The sequence below is a fragment of the Chelonoidis abingdonii genome, chromosome 10, assembly GCF_003597395.2.
Source record: "Chelonoidis abingdonii isolate Lonesome George chromosome 10, CheloAbing_2.0, whole genome shotgun sequence".
Taxonomy (NCBI): Eukaryota; Metazoa; Chordata; order Testudines; family Testudinidae; genus Chelonoidis; species Chelonoidis abingdonii.
Window position 1 is genome coordinate 49471287 of NC_133778.1, and position 25634 is coordinate 49496920.

Here is a 25634-nt window from a genome sequence, read left to right on the forward strand (position 1 = left end):
TGCTGGGCTTCAGTCATGCTAACTAATGGCAAAGAAGAAGTGATAAAGTCATGTGTATCCCAACTAGAACTGAATGCTCAAGTCTTCTGTCACAGTTCTAAAAATATTACAAAAACAGAATGCTGCTACACCGACTTCTGCAACAATATAACACTCCACCTGCCTATAGGTAAGCAGTATCTCACGGTTAGGCTGCGTTTGAATTATCATGACAGGAGCAAAGATATATTGCAGTTTTGAATCATAGAATATCAGGGCTGGAAGGGACCTCAGGAACTCATCTAGTCCAACCCCCTGCTCAAAGCAGGACCAATCCCTAACTAAATCATCCCAGCCAGGGCTTTGTCAAGCCTGACTTTAAAAACCTCTAAGGAACAAGCTTCCATCACCTCCCTAGGTAACCATTCCAGTGCTTCAGCACCCTCCTAGTGAGAGAGTTTTTCCTGATATCCAATCTAAACATCCCCCACTGCAACTTGAGACCATTACTCCTTGTTCTGTCATCTGGTACCACTGAGAATAGTCTAGATCCATCCATTGGTCCACATTCTTTCCTCGGACACTTGTGTAGCTCTCACTGTAGTCAGTGGAAGGTGTGTGCACAGCTGACAGTGGAATATTGGTGAAGGAAGTAAAAGAAATTTGATTGCTTAAAAAATCTTTCTAATAGAATATCTTAGTTTAGACTTCAAACTAATTTACTGGTGTCCTCTTTAGTCCTTTCACAAAATTGTAACCACCATAATGGAGATATACTGTGTAGCAGCAGCAAAGAAACATACATTTTGGCTGTGAATTAAAGATTGTTTGGTCACAGAGAGCTGTGTGTGTTTTGCCAAGGGAATGGGCCCTGCAGAAATTTTCATTTGATAGTGTCACAGGTGATGATGCTTTACAAATAAATGGTGAGACTGAGTTCCTGCTCCCAAGGATTTTATAGTCTAAACTGGACATACAAATATTTAAAGGTTGTGGTCTGGAATTAAATGTCTTTTTATATGCAAACAGGATAGAGAGATTGGGAAAACATTTGTACTCTTCCAATTAGGGGGATAATTACCCATTTTTATCTTGCTAGTTGTTAATTCTGTGACTGAAACTCCCCTCCCCCCATAGGCAGGGGGTTATTTGCATTTTTTTTTTTTTAATTCTAACTATTGGTACAGACAGCTGTCATGACTTGTAACATCTTTCTCCTCATTTTGACTAGTTACTTCTAGAGTCCTGTAATTTTAAGTGGCATGTCATTTTTGAGATATGTGGTTGAGAAATTAGTACAGCTCATGTTGGAGTCTGTTAATATAAAGATCAGAAGGGCAAAGATGGGAGAAAGTGTGTGGTACTGCTTTCTGTACAATTCAGGGCCAGTCTTGAGTATCATGTTTATTTGGGACACTGCGATCACCTTACATTCTAAGACGCCACTGTTCAGTACATAGTGTAGCATGAGAATGAAATCGTTTCTTTCTATAGAATCAGCAAAATTGTTTGTTTGTAAATCTTGAGTTTTCAAATTCTGCAAAAGGGTTGTAGCAGCTGTGTCACAGTGCGTGACTCACCGCTGCGGCACCTCCTGCTGGTCGTCTCAGGGAATTAGTGTTTCTAGCCTCTGGAGCACCCTCTGCAGGCCAGTGTCCCACTGCTGCTGGCCCCTGTGTCCCTCCCAGGACCCGGTTCCCTTTGTCTTTGGGGTGCTGCCCCCTGGCAAATACCCCTACTGTCTCAGGGTCTCCCCACCCAGGGGAACCCCCAACCCTCTATCCCCACCTTGTCTCAGTTGTGGGCTACTGCCAGTCACCATCTAGCCCCCACTCACTGTGGCAGACTCCCATGTAAAAGCCACGCATCATAGGCAAGGAGGGGTTTGGACCTGCTGCCTCTACCTACCTGTAGGCTGCCCCCTGCAACCACAGTACCTAATTGGCTTTCCACTAGGCCACAGCCTTGGGGGGTTTCCAGGCCAGAGCTCCCCTGCTCTCTTGGCCTTCCCCCAGCTCTGCTCCATGCCAGGTCCCTCCCTCTCAAAGCTAGAGGGAGTCTGTCTCTGGCATCTGCCCCCAGTCCTCTTATAAGGACCAGCTGGGCCCTGATTAAGCCAGCCTCAGCCTGATTGGGACGTGGCCCCAGATGAGGCTGCTTTCCCCAATCAGCCTCGCTTTTCCCTCCCTGCCACTGCCCTGTCCCTGGTCTGTTTTAAGCATTTTAAGGCAGGAGCGGGTGACCACCCTGCTACAAGCTGCCAGTGTTACTTGGCAAGGTTCAATGATGCACCAGTATAAGTATGGATTCCTGGTTCCAATTAGAAAGGTAAGTGCGAGAGAAGGGTTTACTCTTCTAGGAACTCTATACCATAAAGTTGGTGCCGTGTTTGAATCTGGCGTTCTCAAAAGTTGTAACAGTGAAAAGGTTATTTGCTGCTTTTTCCATTTGGGATTAAGTTACAGAAAAACGTTGCACTTTTCCCCTTCAGCAGTTTTTAGTTAATCCACTCCTATTCCAATAACCTTTCAGGTGGTATAACATTTATTTGTGAAGCGTGTTATTTTTATACAAGATGTTAACATATTCATAGTCTGTATTATAATTAGTCATTTATATTGTGATGTTACATAACACTTTACTCAGCAAGTTATATATGTCTGTTGCTCCGAAGATTTACGCTGGATTACAAAAATGAGATAGTTCAGGGAAGGCAGAAGAGGGAGGAATTACTGATGAAATGAACAAAGGGAGAAAGATTCCTGGAAGCTGAGAGTTAAAGATGTAATATGAAGGAAGTAAGATGGGTGGTGTCAGGGGAGGCTTGGTAAATGAAAAATGGAAACTCCACGTATAGGGAGCAGCATAATAGAAAGACAAAGATGAAGGTGTGCAACAAGATGGGAATAGTAAGAGGAGAAATGTTGGGAGAAAGTGAGACACTTGGAAATGAGAACAGAGGCAAGGCCTTCTAAGTGAAGATGAGGAGCTTGAATTTGATTCAGTAAGATGAGGCAAATGCAGAATCAAAAAGGATCCGTGTGGTAACTTCCATAGCGATATTTTGGAGAGACTTGAGGTGAGTGGGAGTATTTCATGGTTTTCTTACGAAAAGATGTGTGAGGCTATAATAAGCAAATCTGACCTCTTGTCTTTTCCACACCAGCATTTATTCCTCTGCTTTCCCAATCTCCACCCTCTTTCTGGCTCATAGTTGTAATCTATGTTTGGGGATGTTTTGTATGGAATGTTTTCTCCATTTCATCTGGGCCTGCAGGTCATCTTTGTCTCCCGAGAGACCAGGTCTGGGCACACAACAATGAATGCAGATGCTGTTGCAGAAGTTTGCACCTGCAGAAGAGAAAAAGACGGGGAAGGATTCTGCAGAAAATTCTGAAGGGAAGCAGGAGGCTTGCAAGAGGGAGGTGCTGTCTTACCCAGTACTTTAGGGGGAGAACTCTCACTTGGCGCTGATAGAAGGAAAAAGGATTTGGGAGAGGGAGGTGAGACTGACTGCAAGACGGGAAGTGATCGGTGGGTATACTTTTCTCAACTCCCGATCAATCACTCAAATTAGAACCTCTGGAAGGAACAGTATAATCCTTCTTGGGAGTCTGAGATAAATCTACTTAAATTTGCATAAACATGTACAACCCTTAAATATTGACATGCTGCAGGAATGATCCTTTTCAGTTGACACTTGCAGACAGATACTAGTAGTAATTATGTTCTGCTCAGCAGCTTTACTGCATGCATACAGTATATAGCACAGTGAATTAAAATACTCTTGATTTAATAAAATGTGCAGCTTTTGGAAAAATGGAACAAATTTAACAAAATATTCATAGATGTGCTTTCTATAGCTTTGTGTCTTTCCAACATTTGAATGGGTAGTTGCAAAACATTTGGTTTCATATTACTGTTAGCAGTGAGGGTAATCTGCTTGGGCTAAAAACTGAGCCCTTTGCCCTACACATTTGGGAGAGTTCATGCTAGATGGAACTGCAGAAGTGCCAAGGTTACTTGATTGCTAATCTTTTCTGACAGTCCTTTTACATGTTATTCATATTACAGGACAAACATTGTCTAGGTCCAAGTGAAAGCAGGTTTTTTGGAAATTACTGGGTTTGTAGGCCTCAAACTCTGGATCCCTTAGGGCTGCTTTTCCCTATATTTCTGGTGCAAAGTGTCCCCGAAGCAGGTGTGTCTGTCCCTGGAAATATTAGAGACACAAGGTGGGTGAGGCAGTATCTCTTATTGGACCAACTTTTGTTGGTGAAAGAGACAAACTTTCGAGTTGAGAGTTCTTTCTCAGGTCTGGGAATGGTCCTTAGAGTGTCACAGCTAAATACAAGATCAAGCAGATAGTTCAGCATAAGTAGTTAGCATGCACTCTAAGAGTATGTCCACACAGCAAAGAAAAACCCACAGCTGGCCTGTGCCAGCCGACTTGGCTTTGCAGGGCTCATATAGTGGGGTTATTTCGTTGCTTTGTAGGCTTCTGGGCTCAGGACAGCTCCACAGTCCAAACGCTGCGAGCCGTTGTCTGCTGGCACAGGCCAGCAGACGTTTTAATTTGCTGTGTAGGCATATCCTAAGGGACCATTCAAGGTTGAAGTAGCTCATTAACACCCCTGTAGTCATAGGACAAAAAGTGGTGGTGGTGGTGGGGGCAGGGGGTTATAATAAGTCATTAAACCAGTGTCTTTATTAAGACCATGGTTTTTAGTGTCTAACAAAGTTATAAATTTAAGCTCCCAGGCTTGTCTGAGAGCCAGGATAATGGCTTTTGTGCCAACCATGTTTCTGCAGCTGATACGAGTGTGTCCAGGGGAAGGATGTTTCTGGAGTTTCTTTGAATCTTGGCTATTTTCAGCTGCCGTAATGGCACACTGAGACCACTGGCAGTTACTGTGTAAAATAGCTGCTTTTTACTCAGCAGATCTGCAGACCTCTGAATCCAAAGCAATGTCTGTTTTGCCTCCATGACTAAAATAAACATTACTGGTCTTTACTTCCCTGAGCACAGCAGAACCTACACTGCTGAAAGAGCAGAACTTTAACTCTGATGAACAAGTAGTTGCAAAACATTTGGGCTGAAAATTTAGAAATACTTGTGAGAAGTTTAAAGGGAGTTTGGTGAGAAGTCAATATTTGAAGATAATTAACATTTTGGTCACAGCATCAATAGGAATTGGCCGCTAATTTTCTTTTTGACTATGAAGGCCACTGGTTAAATGAATGGGGAAAAGAAGCTGTTGGCATTAGAGCAAATGAGAGCACAATCAGGACCAGACATGTGTTAATGATCAATCTGTCATCACTGTGAAATTATGAACACAGTGTTAAAATAAAAACAAAACAAAACTGGGGATAGTTTAATGGTTTGCCAATGTGATTTAGTGCCCAACTTGTGCATCCACAAAACCTTATTTCCATTGGCATTTGGCATTTACTGCATGCAAATATTTGTGTGCACAATTTCATGCTTAATTACACTTTATTGAAAACTTAAAATGTATTCTTTGAAATTATATCCTGCTTGTAACCATGCAATGTCACAAACACATACACGAGTATGTTTTCAGATCAAGGTGGATGGGGATGAACAAATTCTCGTTATCCAAAAATGTTAAAAGCAGAGCACAAGAAATGCATAAACTTTGCCCACAAATGTAAGATTAGTTCAGTAGGAAGAACAGTTTTGACTGATAATCTGGGTATGCCGTACTTCCTAAAACACAAGCTCAGGTTCTACATATGTCAAAAGTGGCTTTTTAAAAAGTTGTGTTAACTGATGACAGATGTGTCATGAGGGATCCTTACCAGAAGGCAGTTTGTTTACTTTGTGCAATTTGTCTGTTCATGAATTTCCTTAGTAAAAACGTAAATGGCAGCATGTACTGTTCAACAACAGAATCTCTGTCAATTCTCTCATTGTTTTTCCTCCTTTTGGCTGAGAAAGACAACTTGATTTTCTTGCCTGAGCCAAGACTAATAATTCTTATTGTGCGTCTGAGGAAGTGAAAAGGTGCGACAATAAAAATATGCAAACGCTAACACAGTCTGGATAGCTAAATTTTGACAGAATAACAGATCCTGGCAGTGACTTGATTTCTATCCCTTTATAGAATTTGCCCTGGGTTAATGTTAATAGAGAGCAAAATTAACTTCCATTGATCAGTATTGTCTAGGTTTTATGTTGCTTGGAGTTTTTTGCTTCTGCTTAATATTTCTAATTCTTGTGTTTCCTGCACAAATCTGTGACTTGAGTTGACCTTTCTCTGCCAATAGGTAAAGTCCAAACAAATCTTGGTACACTGTTTCCTGATGGGTCATCTTTTGCTTCTATTTCTAGCAGGGGAAATGGCTCTATATACTTTCAGTGTGTAACTGGTTATTTTGAGGAGTTGCTAATAAGATCTGTGAAGTTTGTTTGTTTTTTCTCCCCCCCCCGCCCCAGGTTGCAAACTCAGTTAATAGGTGACTGACCTTCCTAGTTTATCAGATCATGTTCCAACTTTGCAGTAGCTGAGGTACAGCTACTAGGCTATTGTATAATTTGGAGAGACTTTTGGCCAGGTCGATGTATAATTGAGGAAGAAAAAAATCTGTGATGTGGGACAAAGGAAAGAGAAACCATGTAATGTGCATCTCAAATGTACTAAATATGTCTCCAAATCATGGACTGCTCACACTTAGAGATGCGTTCACTGAATAAAACCCATCTTCCCTATCATCAAATATACCTGAAATATTAACTGAGACAAGGCTTTGGTAACTTCTCATGCTGCCGTGGTTCAGGGGCAAGCTGCACCCATGATCTTTTCCCCCAGTGTGTCCAGTGGGCACTGTTTCCAAGTGACAAGCTGTTGGGTAAACACCATTATCCCCAATTTACAGATGGAGAAACTCATGCACAGAGTTGTGTACAGGCTTGCAAAATTGTCATGAAACTTTATCTGCCCAGGTGCAAAATCGACTAGCTTGCCCTTTTCCATGATGACAATAAAAAAAACCACAATAACTTTATTGGCATGGTAAGCAATATTAGTATTAGCTAACCTAATATACTTGTGTTCATAGTAATAGGATAGACTGGTCTTAGGCAATATATGCAGTTTGTAATGTTGTTCATTTATGATTTGGTGACAAACTCATACATATGATGAGATACAGACTCTACTTTTAAAGGTTTAGTTTGTTCTCCCCAGACATGCTTCTGAGATTCCAGCTTCAAAGAGGGGGGGCGGGAAACTGGGAGAAAGCGTGAAGAAAAAATTGACAGCTTTCATGTGCACTTTGTTACTTGACACCAAAGCACTGAAGGGAGACAGGATATCTATCTAGACTTTGTGCTTGGGACAGACTTTTTTATAGAAATTACATTTTTTGCCCTGTGTTTTGGGTACTACAATCCAGGAATAGAATAATGAGGATTTATTGGATGAGATTAAAATAACAATAGTGTCACAATTTCAGGGTAACTGCATCTGTATCACCACCTCTGCAGTCCACTCTTGGAGTGCCCAGATAGGTCTAAGACCACGTCTACACTACGCGATAATATCGAATTAGCTAAAATCGGTTTAATAAAACTGATATTATAAATTCGATTTCACGCGGCCACACTAGGCACAGTAATTCGGCGTTGTGCGTCCATGCTCCAAGGCTAACGTCGATTTCTGAAGCGTTGCATTGTGGGTAGCTATTCCGTAGCTATTCCATAGTTCCCGCAGTCTCCCCTGCCCCTTGGAATTCAGGTGAATCTTATTGTCGCGGGGTTCTGGGTAAAATGTCGTCAGTCATTCTTCTCGGGAAATCTGCTGACACTTCGCGCCCTTTTTCCCTGGATTCCTGGCAGACGCCATATGCACGGCAACATGGAGCCGTTCAGCTTTTTTTTTTTCGGCACCGATTGTATGGATGCTGCGGACAAGAGGTGATACTCCCGCTCATCACAGCAGCATTCACTTTGCTTTGCAATGATAGCAGAGATGGCTACTGGTCGTTCTGTACATCTACTGCCGGGAAACTGGCAATGAGATGACGGTTATCTCCTCTGTACTGTCCTCTTATCAGGAGTGCCTGGCTGAATCGGCCGGGCCAACGCAAAGAAAATTGGAATTGACTCACTTGGGACTGAGTCAATCCTCCTTATGGTTTCTAAAAATAGAGTCAGTCTGCTAGAATAAGGGGAAGTGTTTAGAGATCGCAGTGTATAGAGCACAGCTGCTCCTGTCAGTATTCACAGGGGTCCCGCTGAAAACCCCACCCGTTGCTTCCTTTCCCCAAACCTTCTGGCTATACCGTGGCAGTGTCCCCCATTTGTGTCATGAAGTTATAACAATGCAGGAATAAGAAACCAGAGACTTGTTAGTGAGATAAAATGAGGGGAGGCAGCCTCCCGGGGCTATGCAGTCAGGCAGTACAGAACTTTTCTTATACAGGAGAGGGAGGGGCTGATGAAGCTCAACCAGTTACTATGATGAAGACAGTTACCAGCGTTCTGTACATCTACTGGGAGTAACTGGGAGTCATTTCCCTTTTTACCAGGCGCCCCCGCCAGCTCACTGAACAGCCAGGAGCAGAGCACTCACGGGCTGATGGCGATGACGATATCGGTCATATTGTACGTCTACCACCGGGGAGGGGAGAGGAGCGGATACTGCTCTTATCACTGCTGCAGCATCGCGTCTACCAGCCACATTCAGTACACATAGGGTGAATTGAAAGAAGTCAAGAAATGATTCTTTCCCTTTTCTTTCACGTGGTGGTGGGGGGAAGAGACTGTAGAGACTATTCCCTGAACACGCAGACACTGTGTTTAACTACAGACACTGGCGCTCAGCCAGAATGCAAATAATTTTCAGAGACTGCTGTGGGACAGTGGGATTAGCTGGAGTCCTCAGTACCCCCTCCATCCATGAGCGTCCATTTGAGTCTCTGGCTTCTGTTACGCTTGTCACGCAGCGTGTGTATCCTGAGAGTTTTTCAAATGCTGTGATTTCGTGTTCTGTAACGGAGCTCTGATACAACAGATTTGTCTCCCATACAGCGATCAGATTAGTATCTCCCGTACGGTCCATGCTGGAGCTCTTTTTGGATTTGAGACTGCAATCGCCACCCGTGTCTGATCAGAGCTCCACGCTGGGCAACAGGAAATGTAATTCAAAACGTTCGTGGGGCTTTTCCTGTTTACCTGCCGCTGCATCAAGTTCAGATTGCTGTCAGAGCGGTCGTGGTTGCACTGTGGGATATCTAGCCGGAGGCCAATAACGTCGATTTCCGTCCACACTAACCGTAATCCGAACTGTTAATATTGAATTTAGCGCTACTCCTCTCGTCGGGGTGGAGTACAGAAATCGATTTAAAGAGCCCTTTATATTGATATAAAGAGCTTTGTAGTGTGGACAGGTACAGCGTTAAATCGATTTAACGGCCATTAAATCGATTTAAACGCGTAGTGTAGACCAGGCCTAAGTCTCTGGGCAGGAAACCGGGAGTTTTATCCCTAGCAAACCAGTCTGTCTATGAGCCAGAGCCTGTGTGCAGTTTTCTCTCCAAGGTCTATGAGCAGTGTATTGCCAGCAGTTACAAGTTACCGCACAGCTCTTGCTAAACAAGCACATTTATTCTTAAGGTAAAAAGCATTTTAGAGAATACATAATAAAAACAATAAACAGATTTAAACACACACACTGAACATACGAGGAGTCACCCTTCAGTCTTATGGGGCTCTAGGAGGTCAAAATCTTTACAACCCTTCGGCAAAGGTTGGAACACACCTTAGACCAGAAGGTTCTGTCCATTTGTTGGATTAGAAGGGAGCCCCTGAGTCAGTTTAAACACAGCTTTTCTATGTCAAAAGCTCTTTCTTTGTCCACTGGTTTCTGGAAAACCCAGTTTGATCCTGTTGATGCCATTTTTAGACCCACAGCCCAAGCCTTGCAAGCCCAAGTCAGCTGACATTGGCTAGCCATGGCGTAGTGTTTTATTGCAGGGTAGATGTGCCGTTAGTCTAGTTTTCTAATTGTCTACCTTGATGGAATACTATAGGGAATGTTCCTGCTCTTTATGTACTGATGTATGGATGATCCCATGAAATATCCAGTTCCAGCAATGTTGTGACTGTATTTACTGCATTCCCTATAGTGTCCTATTCTCATTCCAAGGAACTTCCAGAAGTCCAATTGTTTGTTTGTTTCAAGGAACAGTGAGGAGTTGGGGACAAAGAGCTGATTTAGTTATTTTGCTCTTCTGATAAACTTCTAGCTGTGGCTCTAGTGGACTCATCTGTGTTGAGTTTCCTGAGATTTTATCTTCTACTTTAGTTTACTCTGAATACACAGAATGAGATGGGGAGCGTGTGAGCATGAGGTGGGGGGTTGGAAAGCTATTATTTGTGGGCTGTTAGTTTGTGTTGCATGGAATTTTTTTAATGAACTTTTTGTACATGAAGCCAATGCTTTTAATCAGTGATTCCCAAACTTTAACAACCTGTGAACCCCTTTCACTAAAATGTCAAGTCTCGTAAACCCCCTCCTAAAAATGAATATTTCCAGGGATTTTCTCCTTTATAAAAGCAGTGATCTTGGAAGTATAAAATTTGTTTTTATGACAAGCTTATTACACACTGTTCTTATTATTGATCATTGCCATTTTCATAATGTAATAAAAATACTGTAAAAGCAGCAGAGAATCCTGTGGCACCTTCTTATAGACTAACAGACGTTTTGGAGCGTGAGCTTTCGTGGGTGAATACCCACTTCGTCAGACGCACGAAAGCTCACGCTCCAAAACGTCTGTTAGTCTATAAGGTGCCACAGGATTCTCTGCTGCTTTTACAGATCCAGACTAACGCGGCTACCCCTCTGATACTTAAAAATACTGTAGCGCTCTTCCAAGATCTCACTTTTGTAGCTTGTATCATTTTGAATAAGTCTCTTATAAGACGAGGCTCCTATGTTGCATCAAGGAGTATCAAATGTGAAACAGCATGAAGGTATTTAAGAAGCCAACTCGAAGAGTTTCTCCTACACAAGCATTCAGGTCTTGAGCAGTCCAGGCAAGCAACACATGTTACAACAAAGCCTAAACTTGTTCTTTATAGTAATTTTAAAAAAAATACTAGCTGTCTGTCTAATTTTAAAAACAGCAAAAAATATCCACCTCTGTTTCTTGTAAGGAGTCCTGAATTTTAAATCTCCTCAGCGTGATAGATATGCTTGCTTTGATCTGCTTAGCTCTTGGAAGTCCAGGGGCTCTGGGCTGCTGGCTCTGAGTTGTCCCAGTCCCTAGGGACAGCTCTGTCCAGCATTAGGAAATTTTTTCACGAGAACCTTCTAACATTTCGTGAACACCCAGGGGTTCATGAACCTTAGTTTGGGAACCACTGCTTTGGATTGATTAACTTTAATTAATTGATATATTGCATATATTGAAATTTGGGGGGCCAGTCCTGTAGCCCTCAGGGTTTTATGGACATTCTCCAAAGGTACATTATAGATATCAAAAGCAAGTAAATTTTGTGAAGTATAAGAATAAAAATTGTGTATTGTCAAATGTTTAATATTAAAATAGCATTCTCTTCTGTTGCTTAAAAATACCCTTTAATAAAAGTTGAAAGATGCCTCATACTGTAATTTGAAATCATTAGGCAGCTGCTCTGTTTCATACATATTATTTTAGAGACAGCTTCTCTTTAGATTGTTTTAAATGAGGGTTGCTAAACTTTTTGATTAATGTTCACTTGGTGGATTTAAATAGTTAAGAAGAAAATCCTTTTCTTATGTTCCCAAAGAGATTAGCATTACACATTTATTTTGTTCATTTAGGTTAGAATTGCTGATTGTGCCTTCTTTTTTTCCATGTATATTTTGAAAGTTTATATATTATTTGTCCCATTTGTGTGAGTTCATACCCACTGTGCTCTTTTTCATAGGACCTGTCTGATAGACTCACTGTGCGTTTGGGCTTACATTGGTTAATATAATTAACCAATCATTAAATTAATAACAGACTGAATTTTGCACTTCCTATCCCCTGCTTCCTGGTTGGCAGCAGAGGCTAGTTTAATTTCTCTCCGATGCAACAATCAGAAGAGAATAAGGGCTTGTCTGCACTAGAAAATTCTATCACTTTAACTATACTGGTAACTTTCCTACTCCCTCACCAGTGTACATGCAAATGTGTGTAGTTGGCAGTATTCAATTTTTTATTTTTATTTTATAATTTTGTGATAATATAGAAGTTTATTAAGCATTTTAAAAGATTTTTCCCTTTAAATTTTCAGTCCTACAAAACTACGGGTTTAAAATATTTTTTCTATTTTTTTCAGTTTTCACAGTTGTGGGAAATTATGGGTGATCAGAGAATTATTTAATGATACATATTGTTAAGATTCAAAAAGCTTTAACTTACCTTTGTGTCTCTCATAGCTACATACAGATAATATATAATATCTATATTATATATTTTCAAAGTGGGCCAGCCATCTTCTCCCTCTATCTTCATCTCTTCCCCTTTATCCCAAGATTTTGGAAATAAGGTATCCTGAAACCCTGAGGTATAATTTGGACTGTGCTGTATGTGTGCCTTAACATTTTCATAAACTGAGATCAAGACTTTTGTCTCTAAAACTTTAAATGATATAAATTCATTAAATGGGTAAGGCCTTAAGATTCTGGGTCATTCAGTGCTTTGCCAAATTCTGTCTCTGGGGGTCTGATCAGTGGTTTGCTTCTGCAGTTGAGCCATTAGCTTATTTATGATGACATTGTTTACAAAAGCTGAGCTGTTGTCAAAACTTTGCTGCAAGTAAGTAATTTGCTAGATTTAGGGTAGTAGGTGTAACTGTAGCAAAGTATTTTCCAGACTTATTATAGTCTGAAAAGTAAGTTGGCCTATAACACTTTGGTCTCTCAATATTTGTGTTGCATTCAGGAAAACATGCAGTTTATAAGTTTTAACTGTATTCTAAACATTGTTATGAAGATTATATATACACTACAGTAGCATTTATAACATTTTCCTCTTCTGAACCTATACTCTGAGTTTGCAACTTCTCATGATAGGATTGCTTCTTCCCTCATGTACAAAATTATGTGCAAGTGTAAAAATTTATCATAGATGCAATATCTTAAAATTTTATTTTGGTGAGATTTTTTTCTGTGACTATTGTAAGGAATTTATAAAGGCGAAAGTTTATAAAGCCTACCAATCTGCAGGCTCTTAGAAGTTATAAGAACAGTGCTTAATAGCTAGAGTATATTACAACAGCCTGTAAATTGCATCTTTCATTGAGTGGTTGGTGCAGTCTTTTGCTCTGAGATAAATTTCACAGTATCTGGATGCTTAGGGTATGTCTACACTGCAATTAGACTCCTACAGCTGAACCATGCCGGCTGAATCTGGGGCTTAGGCTAAGGGGCTGTTAAATTGCTGTGTAGATGTTCAGCCTCTGGCTGTGGTCCAGGCTTTAGGAACCTGCGAGGTATTTGCAGTGTAGACATATTCTGTGTGACACATTCTGCTGCTAGGTGCATCTCATTGATTTGGAAGGGAGTTATGTAAATACATCCAAGATCAGAATTGGCCACTACATTAAAGGGCTGTGGGGGGAATCAGGGTGAGAATTTTGCTGTTAAGAGTATTCTGTACAGCTGGGGTTCCAGTGTCTACATTGCATTATGCAGGCCTGAGTCTAGCCACTCATTTCCAAGACTTTCTAGTGCCCTCCCAAAATGTGACTGCTCTAGCCCTTTTTTTGTGCAGTGTAGGAGAACTTGACTATCCACCAAACTTGAGTGTCCAGAGGATCAAAAAAGTCAGCTAGCAGAGCTGTGGGATACTGTTGGTAGACTCCCAGAACACGAGTCCAATGGGGCTGCATCTACACTGCAAAGCAATAGGGCTTGACTCAGGCTCAGGCTCTGCACCCTCATGGGTCCTGTGCCCTGGATCAGTGTAATTTGTATGTAGACAGAAAGAGGGATAGGTCTGAACTTGAGTTTGAACCCTGGGCTTCCATTGCAGTATAGACATACCCATAGAAAGTAGGGCTTTTACCCACAGTCCATTGTGTATTCAGTCATTTGGAAAGACATTCCTATTGACTTCAGTGTATTTTGGGTAATGCCTTAAAAGTAAAATTTTAAAACATTTACAATGCACTGTGTATTGATTTGTTGTAATGTATTTTTTTTAAAAGCTTCAGAATCTTCAAGCAGACCAAACCTAGGACCTGTGGTGTTGACAGTGATCGCTACTGTGCCAATTTGTATCTTGTCTATAGCTGTAATGCTGATTGTATATACATGTCAAGGCCATCATTGTACGTTCAGAAAGAAGAAGCGACAAAATATTGAAGAACCTCTATCTGAGTGCAACCTTGTAAACTCTGGAAAAACTCTTAAAGATCTTATTTATGATATGACAACATCTGGGTCTGGATCTGGTATGTATGCACTCCTAAGCACACGAAAACATCTATATTTATTAATGAATAGCCAGGAGAACAGAATCACAACATTGTGTTCAGTTTTCTTAGTTCAATAGGTGAAGGGACGGCAGTTAAAGTTTCCACTGTCAAGTACAGTACTATTGGTTTGTGTGGGTATTCCTGACACAGAATGGGAAATACTACTAGAACCTATAGTATCTTCTCATGATAAAGAGATTAAAAAACTGTGCCCACTGCATGAAATGTGCTGCCTTATGGAAAGAAATATGTGTCATAGCTTTAGGAGTTCGTCAGGATGAAGTATTGCCTAAAGAGATTTCATGTTCATCAGGGTAATTGCATGGTATGATGAGTCAACTGATGTGGGGATCTTGTTAAGTTAAAGTGATACGAAAAGATGCCACAATGCAAACTCCATACGTCATAATTATCATATTGGGCTGGTGGCTGTATGAACTGGATTTCTGTAATTAAACGGTTTATTTAGAATTGAAAATAAACGACTTAAGAAAACCAGAATTAATAAAATATGTATTTTAGACAGCTCTTTGTTGAGTGCAGTCAATAGACTTAGGCCTTGTCTACATTGGGTATTTGTCACAGTTACAGCCATCTTTGGCCAGCTGGTTGTGTAACTATTATTGCAAACCCCTAAAAGACAGAAAACCACAATATACACTGGTGCAGCTTACCATGGTTTCAAACAACTAGTGTCTTTGCCTGTTCACATTATAGGGTGTTCTTCAGTATCTGCCCACTCATGGCTGTAACGGGGGGCGAATCTTGAGTGTAGGTAAGGCCACAGCAGTTATGCCATAACAGTGGGTTACAGGGGTAACAGGGAAAAGCCAGAAGAAAGATAATCTGAACCAAGTTAAAAATTACAGCTGTTTAAACCTAAATGTCATTGTTTCTAAAAACAGGCCTTTGATACTATTCCTATGGAAAGATTGGAATACTTGGTACAAAATGTATTAACACATTACATGAATTCTTATGTGTTCTTCCTACAAAAATATAGTTTTTCATTGAGGTTAGTTGGATTAATGCTGCCAGAAGAGAGTGGATTTTTTGATAATTCAAGAGAAATCTGACAATAAACCAGGTGAGGCAGGAGTCACTGTTAGATGATCCAAACAATAATAGAATTTAAAGGTACTTTGCAAGCTGCTTCTTTTTGTATGCATTTTTATGTTTATCAAGGATAAAGGTCCTAAATTCAAAGAGTCAGTCTTCATGGATGGTGATTCTTGGGTGTTTCTTGAGCAAAACAACCAAAACTGTGTTGAAATAAATGTAGTTTTAGATTACTAAAATTGCTTATTCTAGTTCCAAAATAAAACCAGTTTATCATTCTTTTATTATAGGGGGACAGGCATCACTCCTATTGTTAAGTAGCCCGACTCTTCCATTGTAAGACTGAGTTTTTGGTTGCTTATAGCTTTTGCTCAATTTTAATCATTTTAGGCTGAAATTTTCCAAGCTAGGTATCTGGGTATCCATGCAGGCTGATTTATTTAAAATTGTAGCCAAAATGGTTCAGTCAGTTCCAAGAAGGCAACTAGAAAATATTACATTGTTTTGCCCATGTTTTTTTTTAATGTGCCCCCCCCTTTTAAAGTTTTAGCCCCTCCTTCTTCTCACCTCCAGTTTGTAGCAGGGACTTAAAATTTGGCAGGGACATGGCCTTTATGTGAGGGACATGCCTTTTCCATCCCTTCAAAATCCATCCTCATTTAGCTAAGTTAAAATTGTACTTTGCACATACTCAGAGACTTAGATGTTAGCTGCTAAACTCCCAGGAGATTCTGTCTCACTGAGCATGCTATCCTCTGTGGCCAAGCAGGACTTTCCCTGCAGTTGCAGTTTTGGGATATGTTGCAGGCAATGCTGGTCTGGGCACCTGCACTGAGGCAGGGACTGTTTCTCTTTTGTTCTCAGTGACTTCCCTACCAGACCAGGCAACATGGAGAGGAAGCGGCTTGATTTGAATACAGAGGGATAAAAGCTGGACATGCTAGAGAGTGACACGGGGAGAAGGTTGGGAGATGGAGTTTTGTAGGGGAGAGTGGCACTGGAGGCTGCTGGAGAGAGAAAATTTTTCTTTTCCCACCAGGACACAACCAAGACCTTTTTGAAGATTTTTGTGAAAAATGAGGTAGGCAGGCAGACAAGCCCCATCTCCAGAATAGCCATCAGGTTGGTGGGTAGGGCTGTCATAAGTAGATAGTAAGGGTTAATTTCTTTTACCTGTAAGGGTGGACAGGGGGGAATCAGCACCTGACCAGAGGACCAATCAGAGAACTGGATTTTTTTTTAAAGTCTGGGAGGGAAAGGAACTCGGGTCTTTTGTTTCTCCCGGCTATGGATTGAAACAGCTTTTCTGCTAACTCCAATCTTCTTTTTGTTTTATTGGTAGGCCAGCTCATCATCTTTTTGTTTTATTTGGGAGGCCAGCTCTCTTTCTTGAAGTTGTCTTTCGTGATCTGCCTTTTTGGCTTCTTGATCTCTTATGTGAGCTGCCTCCTGGGCGTCTTGTTCGGCCTTAATTAGTTCCAGCTGTCTCCTATGTTATTGTCGTTGTCTATGGCTTGTTGCTGTGGCGCTTTCCTTTTTCAGCTCTTCTTTGGACCTCATGGTTCCTGTTTCTTGTGTTGGAGTGCCCTCTGGTGTTTGTTGCCAGAATTGCTGGCTTTCTGTCTCTTGAAATTTGCCTAGCAACTCCTTTCTTGCTACCTTTTTTGATATGTAAATTAACAAAAAAAACCACTGTATTTACCTGTGTTAGCTGGCTGGGATAGTTGACTCGCAATTTGGAGTCCTATTGTTTAACAAAAGACTGTAATGGCTTCTCTTAATGACTCTGTGCTAAAAACTCCAAACTGCCAAAAGCAGGCAGAAAAAAAAACCTCCTATCTGGCTACTTTTAAAACCAAACCCTTTCTCACTGCTAATTCCTAGCAGGGAAAAGAAAAATGATATATCTACTGGCTTCTGGATTCTTATTTCCCACACTGCTCACCATGTGATAAAGCCTCTGTCCCAAATCTGGACCTTAGCATTCCAAATTTGGGGGCTTAACATGAAACTCCCCCCAAGCTTATACCCAGCTTGGCTCTGATCTCGCTGCCACCAACCAGGATTCAGTGCCTGGTACACTAAAGCCCCCCAAAAATCGTCCCTGGGGCCCCCCAAGACCAGACCCCTGGGTCTCCTATCTCAAACGGGAAAACAAGTTCCTCCCCCTGTCTCCTCTTTATCTGATCCCAGCTTCCCTCCCTGGGTGAGCCTGGGCGATACAGTACTTAACTCCTTGAATGCAAACAAAGAGGCCCATTAACCTCTCCCTAAGGCGATACATTCAACCTAGTAAGCTACATAAAAGGATTTTCCACCCCCCCCCTTTCCTGTAGCTTAACCAGAGATAAAACAAAAGCTCAACCAGGTTTTAAAAAGAAACTTTATATAAAAGAAAGAAAATACAGAAAAATATAACCCACTGCATTAAGATGTCAATTACAGGCTCTGCTTATAAGAATAGGAATACACAGTCTGATTCAAAAATAGCCAATTTAAACCAGTCCAGCAATTACACCCATGTAAATACAAACCAAGCACATAACAGCCTATTGCTTGGTTTCCTTTGTACTCACACTTGATAGTAGATATTAGAAAGAAGATTGGAGTTAGCAGAAAAGCTGTTTCAATCCATACGGGAGAAACAAAGACCCGAGTTCTTTCCCTCCCAGACTTTAAAAAAAAATCCAGTTCTCTGATTGGTCCTCTGGTCAGGTGCTTGATTCCCCCCTGTCCACCCCTTACAGGTAAAAGAAAATTAACCCTTACCTATCTACTTATGACAAGCCCCATCTCCAGAATAGCCATCAGGTTGGTGGGTAGGGCACTCACCGGGGATGGTGAAAAGGCAGGTTTAAGTCCCTACTCTAAATGAGGCAGAGCAGGGACTTGAACGTTTCTCACCGGTTTTTGATGAGAAATTCCATCCCGGACATGAGAAACCTTTCTCTGTCAACTTTTTGTTGCAGCTGGTATGTACCCATGAAAAGTTTAGGTATCGACGAATCGGTGTTTTCTGCTGAAAAGCTGTTTGATTGAAATATTACTGACCAGCTTTATTTATTTTTGAGCCAAATGATTTACTGCTTCAGCATGCTGCTTCAGCATGTGAACGTCTGGAGTTAGTAACATCACTAGAATAGTTTAGAGCAAGAAGTCATGTTTATCCCTATTTCCATATGTGGAAGATTGCCCACATTCTTATATTCTCATACTAAAGATTCACCTGAAAAGTCATGAAGAACCATGACAATATACATACAGTTCAAGGAATGTTTCAGAGGTAGACTTACAATCCCTCACTCTGACAAGGATTGTGCATAATTCATGCCATCTATGTTTATCCACTTTTGTTGGTTAGAATTGGAAAAAATAGTCACAAGAAAGTGTGTGTATGTTACTTGTAAGGCCGTGGTAATTACAACATATTAGAATATATGTTTTAATTTGAATTTAATAATAATTGCTAATGCACTCTTTTACAAGTATCCTCATTCTGTTCATTAGGTTTACCTCTATTGGTCCAAAGAACAATTGCAAGAACAATTGTTCTTCAAGAAATAGTAGGAAAAGGCCGATTTGGTGAAGTCTGGCGTGGAAAATGGTGTGGGGAAGATGTAGCTGTGAAAATCTTCTCCTCGAGGGATGAAAGGTCTTGGTTTCGTGAGGCAGAAATCTATCAGACAATTATGCTGAGACATGAAAACATCCTGGGTTTCATTGCTGCTGATAACAAGGGTATATAGTATTTCCAAACCTAGTTTCACAATGTTTGTTCTCTGCACTATGGCAGCCCAATGAAATTGATTTTTCCACAACCCCTGCTCTAATTTGCTAAAACACAGGAATGTGTTTTTAATGATTTGAGGAGCTGATTAGGAAAATTAATTTTAAATCTGATCATTAGGATTGTGAGATTAGTTTACAGTTTTTAGGCTGCAGTCCTGCCTTAAGCAGACCTCTGTATCTGCATGGAGCCTTGAGACTCTGCACAGATGCAGGGTCTGTTTGAATGGAGTTCAGTGTGGGGTTAGGGCCTCACTGATTTAAGTGAAAGTTTTAAATGAGTCCTATATCTATCAGGTAGTTCAGTAATTAGAATAATGCTTGGTAAAATATTACTGAAAGATTGGCTATTTATTTATGCTATCACCTTGATAATCAAGCTGCATCAATGCTTTATACTTTTCATTTTAAGCCATACATCTATAAAAATAGATCACTTTATATAGATACCTTCATAGCAGCAAAAGAACTAAATATGGCAATACAGCCAAGGAAGTAAAGTATGATATGAGAATGTCTTGAAATTCAGGATTGCTGTACAAAAACCTTTAGAGATGAACTAATGTTTTTTACTTTCCGAGAGCTACAAGAGTTGATGGTGATTTTGCTATCACTGCAGAACAATGAGCTGCATTTCCTTTGGTTCTCTGGTTTTTGGTACGGTCGCCAGCTCTTGTGAGGGGAAACAGAGCACCACTCATTTTTGGTGGCCATATATTCAAAAGGACTTAGCTTCCAGAAGCTCCCGTTGTTCTCAGTGGGAAGACTAGTGCTAAGCACTTATGAAACTCTGGCCATTAATCTGTTGGGATCTCTGTGCTGTGTAATATACCAGATACACAATGCAAAATGGATGCAGTACAGCCTGCTTAGTTGGTGTGCATATCCACTTTGAAATTCTGGAATTGAAACCACTTCTGTGGCATGGGGGCTAAAAAAGAGTGATTAAATAGGTGTGGTTGGTTGGTTGTTTTGAAAATCAGCTCACCTTGAAAATTCTGATCCTTTTGTGTTTTTTAGATATATGTCTAGTTCTTTACAATGTTAAACACAATTATTTTCTTTTGGCAGATAATGGAACTTGGACTCAACTGTGGCTTGTATCTGAATACCACGAGCAAGGCTCCTTATTTGACTATTTGAACAGAAATGCTGTGACCATTGATAGTCTAATTAAGCTGGCACTTTCAATAGCTAGTGGTCTAGCACACCTTCATATGGAGATAGTTGGTACACAAGGTATTTGTATTTCTCTTTCATATATCCTTTTTAGGAAATATGAGTGGAAACTTGGGGTGGTATTTACAAAAATGCTGTAGTTTTAGTCAGAAGGAATGGTAAAGACTTCTTTTACAAACAACTTGGTATCTTAGTAGCTGTCTTTAAAGATTGTAAAATAAATTAAATAGAACCCTAAATGTAGACGATGCTTTATAAATAGAGGGTAAGACACATTACATTTTTAGTGGTGTTTGCAGTCTACACAGCTGCCAAAACATCTAGCAGTACAAATTCTGCAGCACCCTGAAAATAGAAAATTTTGGAGTTGCATAAAATTAATTGATTTTAATTTCAAACAATGTAAGGAATATTATACTGATTTTCATTTTCATGTCATTGTCATCATTTTAATTAAATTATACAACGGAGGTTTTCATTTATCTGAAGCTGCCACAAGTTCTCCAGTCCACTCCACTGGAGTGCCACAGAACCCAGGGGATTCTGCAGTGTTGACTAGTTTTTTTACATGTCCGTTGGAGAAAATGGGATATAAGAGGCATGCACCAACCAATGCATATCTGAGTAGAGTAGAAGCATGGAGAACAAGATATTTTTGGTTCTTGAAACATGATTACAGTTTGGGAGTAAAGGAAATATATGAACAAAAGATGCCTTCATTAGGCTCCTCTGGTTATCATTGGAACGCATCCAGAATCTCTGTTTTGTGCTAAATACAGCCCTAATTTTTCTATGTTGAGATGGGAGATGTCAATAAACAAGCTATGTTTTAAGATTCACAATAATGCTTTTAGTTGCCTTTTTGTCTTAACAGGCAAACCAGCTATTGCACACAGAGATCTGAAATCTAAGAACATCTTAGTGAAAAAAAATGAAACCTGTGCCATTGCAGATTTAGGACTTGCTGTGAGACATGATGCTGTATTGAACACAATTGATATACCTCAGAATCCTAGAGTGGGAACAAAGAGGTAAGACATTTTAAATAGATAAGATACGTATTTTTACATAAATATTAGGGAATATCTTTTCAGCGTGATTTCCATTTCTGTGCAATTTTTGAGTACTGTATGAAGCAGACATGCTGTCATAAACATATAGCTAAGAGTAGCATAAAATCCCTCCTTTACCTGTAAGGGGATAAGAAGCTCAAATAACCTGGTTGGCACCTGACCAAAAGGACCAATAAGGAAAGAAGATACTTAAAAACCTTCCCCTTCCCTCCACCCCCATTTGAAAGCATCTGGTTAATATGAATACTAAAGCTAGTCACATGAAAGACTAGTTGTTAAACACCTTATCACAGGGTGACACTGGCCTTTTAAGTGGGAGCTGGGCCTGTGCACTTGTGCCTTATCAGCACAGTGCAATTTGGCCAGAGCTAAGAGGGCACCTGAGTGTAGAGCAAGGAGAAAAGAGACCTGGTGAATCAGAGCTGCCTAAGTGGGAGTCGCGGGCATGGGAGAGATGTCTGGAAGGTCCCAGAAGGAAGCAGAAGCTGTTTCCTGGGGGAAGGCTGGAGGCAAGGAGAATAGCAAGAGAGGTTTGCTGGCTGGCATCCCCAGGCCAGAGAGCCAGGGCTAAAGGGGGGAACCACAGCAGAGGGGAGTTGCCTGCCTGCAGGCTCTAAGCTGAAGAGCTAGAGCCGAGGCCAGAAAGGGCTGAAGGTAGGGGAGCAGTAGAAGAGCTTACGTGCTAACATCTCCACGGCTGGAGTCAGGAATGAGCAAGGGGAGTGAGAGATGCTTCCCTGGCAAGGATGCTCCCATCAGAGAGGCTCTCTGGGAGTCGGTGGGTGGTATGTGAGGCATCAAGAGACAAGATGTCTGGAGTTTTAATGACTGCTTGCACTAGCATGAGAAATGTACTATATGTTTGGGACTTATATTTTGGACCATTTGTTATAACCAGCCCTAAGAAGAGTGGTTGTGTAGCAGGAGAGCCTGAAGTGGAGTTAGGGACTCTAAAAAAAAGGAAACTGAGGCAGGCATGCCTGTCATGCCGCAACCTGTTGCAGGAGGGCACTCTGGGCAGGGCTTCCAGCTTATGCACCCCACATATCTTTACGTTCTCCTGCCCACAGTAATGACAGACGCATTGCGTCCTGTCAGCACTCTTGGGGGTAGTAACTGCAACACGTTTTCACCCTTGACTGCATGCTCAGCTGCTACCTTTACTCCACTTTTTACTGTGGTTAGAATTCATTTTCATTCTCTCTCAAGTCTTTGGTACTTTTCCACACTAATTTCATTACATTCAATTAGTTTTTCTTGTAGATCACAGTTTATTAATGAAAAGCAAAACAAGCATTGAGATGGAATATAAATAGAGGTGGAATAAAGCTCTTTGGCCAGTGTAGTTACCTACCTCTCACACTTGCATGGGTATTAATCATTTAGCCACATGTAAGGATTTTCATCATAGAAAGTCCCTTGTTTGACACGCTAGTCAATGGTAATTGAGGATGGCTCTCCAACATGTTCCCAACCCCCTCTATGTCAAATATTAGAATCTTTGTTAGAACTTTTGTAAATTGTGCATGTGTGTGTAACTTATTTAAAGGTACATGGCTCCTGAAATACTTGATGATGTAATGAACATGAGCATCTTCGAGTCCTTCAAACGTGCAGACATATACTCTCTGGGTCTGGTGTACTGGGAGATATCACGAAGATGCTCAATTGGAGGTAAAATTTTTGGCTGTTTTATGTTGCATTCCAGACTTGATAAAAATAATTTAAAGGATTTTAAAGAAAATATGTTCATTCAATATATGAACATCATTTTTAACTGAATGTTCCAGATTGTGGAAGGAGAAATAGTTGTATGACTTAAAAATTTCCCGTCGAGCAATTACTGATATGAAAGAGTTAACAAGTGAATAAATAGGAGTTAATGCCTAGCTGATTTAATTATTCTGAAATATCAAAAGCAACAAAACAGATATGTAAATTATTTTTCACTTCCTCTGTCAAAGAAACTAATGTATATAGTAGAACTCTGTAGAAAACCAGTTCCTCCCATGCAATTTCCCTGCTGATCGGTTTCCAATCTGCAAGAAGTTTATCTTTCAAAATCTTGATCTGAAAACCCCCACAAAACTAACCTCCCATGATGATGAACTTGTGTGCTGGCAATATGAAAATAAGGGACTCAGATTATCAGGGAAGGCAATAGACCTGCTCACATTCTGTAGGGGTTGCAAGGGTTGGCAACAAAGAAACCTCTACTAGTTTGGATTTTATATGGTTCTGAACCAAGAAGCTGAAACTCTATTCTCTCCCCACTTCAGCCAGATCTTCTTTACTCCTAAGCCCCCTTCTCCCAAAGACCCAAGACCATTCACCTTATCTCTGTTATCTTTAGTGGCCTTCTTCCCAGGGCTTCCTCCAACCAGGTCTTTTTGCCCTATCCACTGCTGCAATCCAAAGGGTTTTCTGGTGCAGGGGGTGAGGCTCTTCCATTCCAGAGCTCAACAGGTGTATCTAAAAAGAGCACAAGGACAGTGATGTTTAGTAGGGAACCTACTTAGGGATTATCGTTTCTTTTTCCTCTTGTAGGAATCATTGAGGAGTACCAGTTGCCTTACTATGATGTTGTGCCTTCGGATCCCTCAGTAGAAGATATGAGAAGGGTAGTTTGTGAACAGAAACTTAGACCAAATATCCCAAACCAGTGGCAAAGTTTTGAGGTGAGTTTCCTCCCCACCCCCATTTTTAGAAGAATATTTAAATTTATTCTTTAAGGCTGAGATTTTCAAAGTAGCCCAAGGGAGTTAGGTGCCAGACTTCCATTGTATTTCACTGGGATATTCACCCTACCCGCAGTCAACCCCTGCTGCACCTCCCTGCCCAAAGGCAGCCAGCCCTGCACTCCTCTTTCTCCAGCCAACACCCGTGGCACACCCCTGTGGCCCTTCCCAAAGCCAGCCAGCCCACACCCCCTGTCTCCAGCCAGTTCCATGCCCCATGCCCCTGTCTGCAGCTGGCTCCACGTCCAGTAGTGCCCTGCAGTTCCCAGGGCAGTAACCCTGCACACCTGCTTCAATGAGGGGGGCAGGGAGCAGCTGGGACCCACTCATGTGCACCCCTTAGGGTGACCAGACAACAAGTGTGAAAAATCGGGATGGGAGTGGGGGGTAGTAGGAGCCTATATAAGAAAAAGACCCAGAAATTGGGACTGTCCTTATAAAATCGGGACATCTGGTCACCCTAGCACACTTCCAGGGAGTGGTGGGGACCCACATGTGAAACGGAGCTCATTTCTAGTTCAAGCCCATCTTTTTAAAAAAGAATTTTAGTTAGGGTTAACATACATCCATATTTTCCTGGACATGTCAGGCTTTTTGGTTCTTAAATTGCTGACATAATTTTTATTGTTAAGTATGACTCCCAATGACTCAATGCATTCCACTTCTTATGGAGAAAGGTACAAAAAATACATACTGTGGCACATCCCTTAAATCAGAACTTTTTAAAGGGAACCAGTTGTTAAGATTTTGGCAGCTCATCACTGAGTATATGAGAAGGCAGCAGGCCTTAGGGAGGTGGGCAGTCCCGCCTCCACCTTGCATGCACTCTTGTACCCCTTTTCCTGCTCCCCCCACAAATACCCACTGCTGGGCATTGTGTGGCCTCCTCTGATGTCCATTCAAAACCCCTCCCCTGCTGAGTGCAGGAAAGGGGCATTTTTAAGGTGAATATAGTGAAATGGGCCTGACAGCACTGAATATCAAATATCAAAAACTCTCTTTCTCTTTGTCTGAACCAAAAAATGTCTGTCATTTCTGCTGGAATATTATTTCAAAGTATACTATTAGCCCTGGGATTGAAGTATTTTTAATTGATTGCTGCACTGAAGCAGTGGATTTTTTTTAATCATAAACCTCTTTTTCCTTTGTTTTAAGGCACTCCGAATCATGGGTAGAATAATGCGTGAGTGCTGGTATGCTAATGGGGCAGCTCGACTGACTGCGCTCCGCATTAAGAAGACCATTTCACAGCTCTGTGTACATGAAAATTCCCAAGCCTAAATGGGTGATTTGGGGGAAGGAGGAAGGAATCACTCTCCATCTTTTTACATGTGATTT

The 25634-nt window shown here is 41.1% G+C and overlaps 1 protein-coding gene across 5 annotated transcripts; it reads left to right on the top strand.

Annotated features, from left to right (window-relative positions):
- ACVR1C (activin A receptor type 1C) lies at positions 1–25634 on the top strand. Of its 5 annotated transcripts, XM_032789226.2 has the most exons (8): positions 16–169; positions 14198–14437; positions 19028–19258; positions 20378–20545; positions 21360–21516; positions 23108–23232; positions 24106–24236; positions 25452–25634. In XM_032789226.2, the coding sequence occupies exons 1-8, from the start codon at positions 16–18 to the stop codon at positions 25575–25577; spliced, it is 1332 nt and encodes a 443-aa protein (XP_032645117.1). In that variant the 3' UTR covers positions 25578–25634. The 5 variants fall into 5 exon arrangements, with proteins under 5 accessions (XP_032645133.1, XP_032645117.1, XP_032645126.1 ...); XM_032789235.2 differs by lacking the exon at positions 14198–14437; XM_075069791.1 differs by lacking the exon at positions 16–169 and having other exon boundaries at positions 14271–14441; positions 19164–19258.